Here is an 11,159-nt window from a genome sequence, read left to right as displayed (position 1 = left end):
TATGATGTATTTGTTATTTATAATAACATCTAATAATTCTAATAGTTCTTATGAATTCCATGTTCATTAATTATTTGAAAATTACTTTGTTGGCCACTTGATTCATTAGGTGTTCGTGGTTTCCACACCTAAATTAATGATAGAAAGTGTAGATTGAACCTCCAACCTCCACCAAAAGTCCATAGGACGGGAGACTAAGTCCACATGTCCTTATCAAGAGAAAATTGGAATATATATTTGTTTAAATTCCTAGTTAAATATATGAACAAAATGTTTTTGCATACTGTTGGTTAAGATGTAGTAGTCTCATGAAGTCTACATGTAGACCACACCAAAGTTAATCGTTGACTAAAATAGTCAATGAAGCAATATTCACAAAAGTAGTCCAAGTGCCATAGATTTTATATATCACTTTCATGAACCCACACTACTCTTGTCTACCTCCACCTTTATATGCATCCACTAGGTGGGTCTATTGATCTATCTATCTATGAGTAATCCAATGTTTGTTGTCTTAAGTACCCAAATGGGGCACAACCTCAAATAATATGTTTACCAATTCTTTGACAACAACTTAAGAGCAAGGATCCATTGTGCTCATAATGAGACAAATGGTCTGCGGTGGAGACTCTAATCATAATGTGGGAGTACTCAATCGCCCCACATGGGCCATTGCTTTGGCTTGCTTCATCGTCGTACTAATCTCCAATTGGACATATTTACCATTGGACAAGGAAGTCTAACCATTACCACCCAATCTAATGCCAACATATTAGTGCATACATACATATAACATATGACCCATCTAGTTCTTCAATAATAATAATATGTGTGCATACTAATATCTTATTACTAGAGCTAGTTGCACATATGAAGTATTGTTTCTAATGCTCGATGATTATTGCATCATGAAGTCTACATTTAGACTAAACCAAAGTTAACTCTTTGACTAAAATAGTCAATCAACAGTCTACATGTAGCCTACACCAAAGTTAATTGTTTGACTAAAATAGTCAATCAACCAATCTTTATTAAAGTAGTCCAAGTGGCATAACTTTTATATATCACTTTGAGGAATCCACAATACTGTTGTCTACGTCCACCTTCATATGCATCCACTAGCTTCATATGCATCCACTTGGTGGGTGTCTTGATCTATCTATCTATAAATAATCCAATGTTTGTTGTGTTATGTACCTCAACTTCATCTCTCCTCCCTACACAAGCACTTTATCTATCTCTTATACACACACCAATCTTGTATGTCATTCATTGATGTGTGTTCTGATTATATCCTTGTCTAATCAAGTTTCTTGACATGCTTGCATCTCATTGAAATTTGAGACTAGTTTCTTATTTCAGCACACCCCTTCATATTCCTAGTTGAATTAGTGGTAAGATTTTATTTTAGTTTCGGATTAATTATACATGTTTGTGTGTGTGTGTGTGTGTGTGTGTGTGTGTGTGTGTGTGTGTTTGTCGGCAATTATATTACCTATTATTTGTAGCTACCAATTTAGTGGCCTTGACTCTTATAATTAGCTAATGCCACAAGAGTTTTCTAAGTTGTTTTTTAATAACCCTAATGGAGTTTAAGAAGTGACATGGTGGGCACAATCTCAAATAATATGTTACCAGTTCTTTGACAACAGCTTAAGAAGCAAGGATCCATTGCAATAAAACTAATGGCCGGCGGTGGAGAATCTGATCATAATTTGGGAGTAATCAATAGCCCCACATGGGCCATTTCTTTGGCTTGCTTCATTTTCGTCTTAATCTCCCTTATACTTGAGAGAGGCATATTTGCCATTGGAAAAGTAAGTCTTACCATTACCATCCAGTCTAATCCCAATATATTATTGCATACATAAATATAACATATGACCCATCTAGTTCTTCAATAATAATAATAATGTGTGTGCATACTAATATCTGATTACTAGAGCTACTTGCACATCTGAATTATTGTTTCCAATGCTCCGTAATAATTTATACTTGTGATCATAGTCTTTGAAGAAACACAAGAAGAAGGACCTTGGCAAAGCACTTGAGAAGATAAAGGAAGGTAGCATTGGCTGATTGCATTCAGCTCTTTAATGAGTCTTAATTTTAAATTTTTTTCCAAATGAATGAACCTACATTCATAAGAATCAAATATGATTAATGGATGGATTTTTAATTATATCATATTAATCCCTACATGATTCCGATTCATGCTTTAAAATGTGATTTTTTAATGTTTTGGAAATGGCAGAGCTTATGCTAGTGGGTTTCATCTCAATAGCTCTCACAGTAGGCGAAGACTACGTCTCGAAAATCTGTGTCCCTTCCAAATGGATGAAATCAATGCACCAATGCAAACCTGAAACCATGCACGAGCAAATACAGTTGATGGATCATGATACATGTGGCGAAGTAAGCAAAAGGATCCAACATATTCATCTTCCATTGTGTTATGTATAAATATTAGTTATCTTGCAAAATCCCTAAGTTAATAGTATTGAAGATTTGATGAGATCACCCTCACAATTAAGAAGTGTGCCTTCTCTCCTACATTAGCAAGAGATTTGCCCAAATATACCTTCTTAGGCTCAAAGTTCTTGTGCAATTTCATGAATGTTAATGCATCAATTATATACACCTAATATTCTATTAATGTAGTTGCCCATTGTTCTTAAGTGATTATCAAGAGATTTGCCCAAATATACCTTCTTAGGCTCAAAGTTCTTGTGCAATTTCATGAATGTTGATGCATCAATTATATACACCTAATATTCTATTAATGTAGTTGCCCATTGTTCTTAAGTAATTATCTCGTTCTATATTAATCTCTTCAGTAATCCCCCTCTCTAAATGTTGTCCTGTTGCAGGGGAAATCAAACTTAATCCCAGTGACTGGATTGCACCAACTTCACATCTTCTTATTTGTCTTGGTTCTGGTGCATGTCTTCATCACTGTTCTGACTATGGGCCTTGCAAGAACGAAGGTATAAAGTTTAAGATCATTCAGGTCACATGGTAGGCTTATAGATAGATAGATCGATATAAATGCATACATACATACATATACTGATAGATAGATACATAGATAGACATATAGATATATGATTGATGCAATACCCAAAAGATTAGATGGATTCATTGAAATCCAGTACTTATTTGGTGTGTTCTTTCTGAAGGTGCAAGAGTGGAGGACGTGGGAGAAAAATTCCATGGACAAAGATGTGTCGGCTTCTTCTCATGGTTCGGGTAAGTGCAGGGCTTGTGTCAATATTTTTTGTTGTATAAGAATACTCGTGTTGTTTTAGCTCTCTCTTGTTTGGAAGGTTAGGATCATCTTACTAGGTATTCACTTGGATGGATCCATCTCTTTGAGTTCAATCTTCGCTTCTCGAACCCCTTGGACTTTTAGGTTTTTATAAGATGGATGTAGGTTCGAGAGTAGATGCCGAATCGCTTTATGCATTTTTTTAACCTTATACATTGTCTCCGTCCATTCACTTTAAGTATTAGAGGAGGAGGGTCTTTGAACCCAATTTTGTCTCCATCCATTCACTTTAATATTCAAGGATACCTTATATCCATAAGAGACTATCTTGTTCTCTCTCTCTCTCTCTCTCTCTCTCTTTAAATATAGCTCCATCATGGGGTTTCGTTACTTCCATTTATCCTTAAGGAATAGGCATTTTTATGTGTCTTTTACTTACGATTTAAATATCATACCTAGTCCCTTTCTCTTTTCTTTTATCACTAGAAACTAATTCTAAAATCAAAAGCAAAATTGTCTAGGTGTGCCTTTAACTATAAGCTTTTAATTTATTTGGTTTACCAAACATCTAAACTTTTTGTTATTTATGAATACCAGCTAGTAATCCAAAACAACCCTCGAGCCTTGTTATTATTGAAATAGTCATGAACAAGTTATAATTGAAAGACAATTTAGGAGAACTAATAAGGATCATAATCCTTTTCAAGTGCATGTATGAAACAATTGGAAGATAGAGGTATTTGTTTTGCAAAACTAGAGCATAGTCATTCTCTATTCAATATATATATCCACTGCCCATGGGTACCCTTCTCTACATAAAGTAATGAAGAATATAAATTTGACCCTAATTCTAGAATTTTGGCACATTTGAGTGAAAGAATCAATATTCAACTTTGTCTTAATGCATCTCATTCACCATTGAATGATATCTAAACATGTCCATTGGTGATTCGATATATAGTGATATACAAGTAATAGTGTTTGAAAATTACAAGACTTTGAGATAATGTGCCTTTTATGATCTTAGATACACTCAAACACTCTTAATATTAGTAAATGTATGCCTAAATATTTTCCATAAAATTTGAGAAGCGTACCTATATGATTATCTTTTGGAATATTACTATGATTTGAAGCGGGAGAAGTATGGTTGACGTTGATAGTATGGTACTTTTTCATGTTTTGAAGCTACTTGTCCTGCAAAGGAAAGTAAAGGTCGTCCCCCCAGCATATGGACTAGAAACCCGGTCTTGGCATATGTGGTACTAAAAAACCATTTTCTCTTTGCTTTGACTAAAATATAAACATCTCATCTTCTTTAAATTATCATTAAGGATTTGACAAAGGGATTGTACTTGACTTTTTAGCATGCGTTCTTTAGAATGTTCTACAAATCCGTCAGTGAAACAGATTACCAAACTTTGAGACATGGATTTATCGAGGTATATTATAAAATTATACAGGTTTTAATATATATTTAACATTTTGCCTCTATGTTATTAGTATCTCACATGACAAATTGTTGTTTTTCATATTGAAATTAAATAGACTGATATGTCAACTTCACGTCTAGCCCCCTTTCACTTCCATGACAATATAATCAAGACATTGGAAGATGACTTCAGACATGTGGTCGGAGTAAGGTAATTTGTAGATAGATTAACTTGTTCTAGCCAAGGTTGTTCTAAAACATCATCTTGTTCTTCCATGGAGCCATAATTAACACATCCTTACACATGATCGTTGTTTTTTTGTTGGGTTGTATTGAACAGTCCCCCTCTATGGGGGTATATCGTTTTATTGATGTTGGTGAACATTAATGGTGAGTTCCGTTGACATTCTTTTTCAATTTTGCTAATAAGTATCTCATCATGTTTTGTTCATTTAATAGAAGAAAGAAAGAAAGAAAGATATATTGATGTCTTCTAAGACCACATTTGGCCCATGAGACAATTGATTACAATAATAGGATATGAACCCAATCATCATAAATAAAATAAATAAATAAATGAGTTCTAGCATGGATTATAACACATTCTATAAAGGAAAAGGCTATCTGTTCAGACTATAGCATCATTTCCATCCAAGTCTCTCGAAAAGCAGCGGGGGGTTGAAGTGTTTCGATGTGGGTGTGCCCCATGGTCTTGATGTAAATGGTATCCTGACCATAGCTTCTTGGTGGGGTAACTCACATTTCCTTATCTTCTTAATTACATCTACACGACAATGAAAGTGTAGTATGATGAAATCTTTGCATACTTCAATAAAAAGACCTAGAAGTTGAGAAAAGTAATGTAAATTTCTATGTCCGAATGATGATTAGGGTTCCAATAACTTTGGAGGAGCATGTACATATGAACTCACATTGATAAAGTCAATTAGGCCAGAAAATAATTATGCTTTATATAGGTGGCATAAAACAAGTGGCCATATGGGTTTTAAAGTAATTGGTATACAAAGATTAAGCTTTTGCCTCCTTATTATTGTGTCATTTGCACCTAGGGTCACTGGCAACAAAGGTAATAGAACTCTAACTAAGAACTATTCTGAGATGCACCATATATTAACCTATATATGTTATAAAACTACAGGTTGGGAAACATATTATTGGACTTCTATTCTACAAGTTGTTGTATGTTCTAATCCTTCTAACACTTTCTAATCACAAAACATTAAGAGAAAAAAGATTTAATAAAGTGCAATATTTTTACAATGTTGACTATGAGTTTCTATGTGTATTTCTTGATTGAGCAGTTAGTCCTCATAATTGGGACACAACTAGAGCACGTCATCACGAAGATGGCAATTGAATTCCAGTCAGTAGCCATAGGTGTGCCCGATGTGAAATCAAGCAATAAATTGTTTTGGTTCAAATATCCAAAGTTCATCATCCGCGTCATTCACCTTATAATTTTCCAGGTTAATTTTACATTTTGTGTGCATATGTTTACATGTACATCTGTACATTGCTCATTTAGTTATGATTATACTCAAAGTTTAGTATAGTGTGTGTTACCTATTCTTTTGTCAATATTTCTCGCATGTATTGATGGATGCAGAACGCAATTACAATATCCACCGTCATATGGAGCATTGTAAGATATGGAGTTTTTTTCCCAAAAAAAGGAAGATATGTAGTTGATATATTATACCTAGTATACTTCCATATATTTATATTATACCCTCTTGTTGTATTAACTTTTCATGTTCTCTTTTTCCAGATCACTTTTGAAAATGAAACCTACTCTTGTTTATTCCCTAAGAAGGTTTCAATCGCAGTCAATCTAGCCCTTGCGTAAGATTTTGAGCTCATTTTTCTAGAATAAGTATTGTGAGTTTACGCTTTCATCACAAGTGACAATCATTTCTTTCAGAATCATCTCATTGATCATGTGTTGCTACATTACACTCCCGATTTACGCTCTTGTTTCACAGGTATGCAAAGTGTAGGATAGAGAAGGTAATAACATAGCACATTCAAACATGCATTCCACTTAAGGAACATTTATTTACAAAACTCATACTATTTTTATGTAGAGAAAATTGTTAGGTTGGTGACTGTGTTGTGCTCAACTTGTTAATTAGGTACTTGTATAATAACTATAATATCCCATGTCTATGAACATGTATAGAAATGCCTCGAATAGGACTCTGAAGTACTAATATGTATCTACACCAATGAATTTTTAAAAACTAAACATATTTCCCATGCATTCGATCCTCAAAGGATTGCGCCATTGAGTGGTGTGCACCTAAATTTGAGACATGATTTGGGCATTAGATGACTAACAATTCATCACACTTTCCCATGTCCTTCAACATTGTAGGATCTGAAGAATAAGTATTCATAAAAGTTTTATAATTCATTTGTGTCCATTGCCTGAGACAATCAACACATGATAGCGTGTATCCATTGCCTACTAGTGCTCAAAGTGCAACAAAGATCTAGAATGTCTGATGCATGCATTAAACTAAATTTCTGGGAAAGGAAGCATTTATTTACTCTATAGAATCTAGTTAGATGGATGGTCTTCCATGGATACATGTCAACCCAAAATCATTATTTCATATCCCTTAGATTGCTAGTAATTTGATCTGAAATTTAGCTAGGTTCTTGTTAAGAAAAATAATTGGGTTTCATGTCGATTGGTTCCTTTTGTTTCTAATTGCCCAATAGCAAGAAAGGCAACTCATTGGGTCACAAAAATTGCAATCTTATGGTGTTGAGGTACCTAGGGAGTTGTGTTGTGCTCATTGCTATGAAGTGAAAAATAGGAATTTCTACGTTACCATTTATTGTTATTTGAATGTTCATATTAAGGGTTTGATTTTCTTCCTTGTCCTCTTCCATGAAGTTACTTTTCATAATATGAATTCCATCATTAGTTAAAAAAATCTCCTTTTCACTCTTTCTTATCAATCCTTTGATTAGGCATGTAAAATTGGGTTCTAACTTACATTATTTATTTCTGAGACGTGCATTAGTAAAATTGAATGTTAAATTGTAGATGGGAAGCAACTTAACGATGAAGACACTTCCTGAAAATGTTCAAGACGTAACAATAAACCATCGAGCTATTAATCTACGAAGCATTGCTCCACTGTAGACAAACTTGAATCAATAAGGCCACGCAAGAAAGAAAAGAAGAAAAATGGCTTTAGCATGAAGGGCGGGGGCCGAGTAAGAATATGTGGCCTTCGTTCCATAGCCCTTGATAAAGGCCAATTCAGCCAACCAAGTTGTTAAGCAGAATAAAACTAGAAGTATAGAATTACTAATAATAAACTATTGGTAGTTTTCTCGATTGTAAATGTTGTGAAGACTGAGTAACACAATCATACACTAAAGCAATGCTCAAATTGTTCTTAGTTATTTGGGATATGAGAAGAACCATATCTCTTAGGCCTTCTTGTGTATCAAATTCTTGGAGCTTCCCTTTAACGTGTTTTAGTTTGTTGGAGAATTAATTCCTGTAATTTACATGACATCGGTGTAATGGAGATTGCATTACACCGATGTAACCTTCACAACATGTAATGTGATATAGAGTATGTTATATATTAATGCTTTTTTATACATTATGTATCTATCATACATGCATTCGCATTCGAGAATGATTCAATCAAACGTGTATGGCAAATCATCTCAAAGTTGGATTGGATTGACTATGGTCTATATTATGAGCTAAATTTGTAATGAAGAGCAAATGAGAAAAAAGAAAAAAAAAAGGAGCACGCATTTTTCCCTTTTCAAACATGTTCGTTTTCAAACGTTTGAATCCTTGCATGAACACAAATATTATGTTCTATGTGTAACATAAGTGTATGAGTGTGAACTACAATGATTCATGTTTTTATCCTATAATCAAATATATGCTCTTCAATACAAATATTAGTTTTTTTCCTAGAAATAAACACGACATAGACCATGCCACAAGCCACATTATTGATATTCTCTTACAATCAAGAACGATATTTATCTCCTCTAGCAGTCGAATCACTATCAGTCAAGTTTATGTGGGTTGTGAAAACGGAAAATCTTTTCTTTATACATTACTTCTAATCTCAGGTCCTTCAAGCTTTGGTTTACCTTGCTCCTCGCTTCGAATGTAACCTTCAAGGAGAAAACTTCTCCAAGGCATTGAAATCATTTGAGGCAATCACATATTCTTCCCCGTAATACTGTTCTGCTTAATTTGGTTCTCTTAGCTCATATATTCTAGCATTTGATTGTTTATTGTCTACCTCTTCAATGTTAGCCTTTTCATGTATTGGCTCACGCAATCAATCATACAGAAATGACTTCCCTCGAGATCTGCTCTACAGACTCAACGTCCATGCCTTTTCTTCATTTCATGTTCCCAACTAGTTGCATAGTCATATCAGTGTGTGTGTATCTGCAATAGCTTTAGAAGATCTAATCTTCTTGTGATGAATTTTCCTTCTAGCCAACACATGCCATGGGTATCGAAGCTCTTGTAAGATACATCTTGCCCATGAACAAATGCACTATTTTCTTCAGGAATCATTGATGAAATTGCTTGTTGGGAATACCTTTGAAGAAAGCTTCACTTGTGGAGGATATTTTATCTAGAATTCTACACATATTTTCTTCATCAACTCTTGCTTACAGTCTCCAGAGGGTGTTGTTGGGAATATGGGACTAAATCTGGATGATTTAAGTTTCAAACACGATTAACACTAGATGAAACCACAAGACGAAAATGAGAGTACACCAAAAAATTTATCGTGGAAAACCCAAAATTGGGAAAAACCACGAGAACCATAGGTTATAAACAACTTCATTATATTTTTGAGTACAACATAATACGACCTCACTAGAGGAATGTATCTACCTCACGGCAATGGCCTTGGTTACAACCTTCACCCAATCGGGTCGATAGAATAATAAAGATTACAAACTGAATACAACCTCTCTAGGTTTTGACTAGAGGAACATACAAACCTCAAGGCAACAACCTTGGCTACACAATAGTGGGTACAATTGAGTATGAACTCTCTAGGTTTTGACAAGAGAAAATGTGCTAGCCTCAAGGCAACAACCTTAGCTACAATCTTCACCTGATTGGGTGGATACAACAACAATTGGCACAAGAAATGTGCTAGCCCAAGGCAACAACCTTGGCTACAATCGTCACCCGATTGGGTGGATACAACAACAATAAGCACAAGAAATGAGCTAGCCTCAAGGCAACAAACAACCTTGGCTACAATCTTCACCCGATTGGGTGGATACAACAACAATAAGCACAAGAAATGTGCTAGCCTCAAGGCAACAAACAACCTTGGCTACAATCTTCACCCGATTGGGTGGATACAACAACAATAAGCACAAGAAATGTGCTAGCCTCAAGGCAAAAACCTTGGCTACAATCGTCACCTGATTGGGTGGATAAACCAACAACAATAACCCAGATTATAATTCCTCACCTAACTGGGTGGATAGAAAAACTAAAAAAACAGAAACAAGAAAAACATAAAACGGAGAAACCTGATACAAGTAGACAGGACATGTGCTATTCAATCGTGGTTCTCTGATAACACGAACAATCCTCGTAGGTCTCTGTCTCTGCATTGGTAGTCCACTCTTCCTCTTGCTCACTCTTTCGTTTTCTATTTTACTCTCTGTGTTTTTCTCTTTGTGTTTTCTATTTTGCTTCGTGTTCTCCAAAAAAATAGGTCCCACTATTTTTCCTCCTTCTTTTATGTTTTTCTCCTTATTGTCCAACGTCTATATACATGTGTTCACACTCACACACACAAAAGACACACACCCAAAAAACATACAAAGAAAAAGGCATACATACATACATACATACATACATACATACATACATACATATATATATACATACATACATACATACATACATACATACATACGCCAATTCGGCGCTCAACCGACTCCCAATCGGTTGTATGCTCAGTCGATTACTAACACACAGTCGATTACTAACACATAGTCGATTTTCAATCAGCCCTTTAGCTCTCAGCCGGCTCCAATGTTATAGGCTCCACTTGAGTGGACAAGCCCCAACAAATGTTTCATAGAATGCTTGCAAAAACTATTTACTAACTAGAGAACCTACACAAAATTCCTTCTCGTACTTGTTTGTCATGATCTCACGAACATCCTTGAGCTTAGGCAAGTCTGAACAATAAGAAGAAGCAAAATACAAGTTAGATGGATGGTCTTCCATGGATACATGTCAACCCAAAATCATTATTTCATATCCCTTAGATTGCTAGTAATTTGATCTGAAATTTAGTTAGGTTCTTGTGAAGAAACATAATTGGGTTTCATGTTGACTAGTTCCTTTTGTTTCTTATTACAAAATTGCAAGAAAGGCTACTCATTGGGTCACAAAAT

The 11,159-nt window shown here is 34.8% G+C and overlaps 1 protein-coding gene across 2 annotated transcripts; it reads left to right on the top strand.

The window, feature by feature from the left end:
- The first annotated feature begins 1,131 nt into the window (after positions 1 to 1,131).
- Positions 1,132 to 8,208, top strand: LOC147861428 (MLO-like protein 10). 2 transcript variants are annotated; one of them, XM_087322905.1, is made up of 16 exons: positions 1,132 to 1,394; positions 1,639 to 1,817; positions 2,008 to 2,065; positions 2,255 to 2,415; positions 2,871 to 2,987; positions 3,180 to 3,249; positions 4,457 to 4,530; positions 4,636 to 4,710; positions 4,817 to 4,911; positions 5,041 to 5,090; positions 5,860 to 5,900; positions 6,023 to 6,187; positions 6,328 to 6,363; positions 6,490 to 6,563; positions 6,643 to 6,703; positions 7,777 to 8,208. In XM_087322905.1, the coding sequence occupies exons 2-16, from the start codon at positions 1,686 to 1,688 to the stop codon at positions 7,873 to 7,875; spliced, it is 1,308 nt and encodes a 435-aa protein (XP_087179031.1). In that variant the 5' UTR covers positions 1,132 to 1,394; positions 1,639 to 1,685; the 3' UTR covers positions 7,876 to 8,208. The 2 variants fall into 2 exon arrangements, with proteins under 2 accessions (XP_087179031.1, XP_087179030.1); XM_087322904.1 differs by having other exon boundaries at positions 1,133 to 1,394; positions 1,653 to 1,817.
- The last annotated feature ends 2,951 nt before the right edge of the window (positions 8,209 to 11,159 follow it).

The sequence above is a fragment of the Azolla caroliniana genome, unplaced genomic scaffold (genome assembly GCF_043228905.1).
Source record: "Azolla caroliniana isolate FFs.n. ecotype wild unplaced genomic scaffold, voAzoCaro1.0.p SCAF_7, whole genome shotgun sequence".
NCBI lineage: Eukaryota > Viridiplantae > Streptophyta > Polypodiopsida > Salviniales > Salviniaceae > Azolla > Azolla caroliniana.
This window is presented reverse-complemented; position numbering and strand designations above follow the sequence as displayed.

Excerpts from the sequence above, each read along its gene's own strand:
- LOC147861428 (XM_087322905.1), top strand. The coding sequence starts at position 1,686 with ATGGCCGGCGGTGGAGAATCTGATCATAATTTGGGAGTAATCAATAGC. Across the intron at positions 2,416-2,870 it reads ATCATGATACATGTGGCGAA|GGGAAATCAAACTTAATCCC; the intron begins GTAAGCAAAAGG and ends GTCCTGTTGCAG. Across the intron at positions 6,564-6,642 it reads GCAGTCAATCTAGCCCTTGC|AATCATCTCATTGATCATGT; the intron begins GTAAGATTTTGA and ends CATTTCTTTCAG.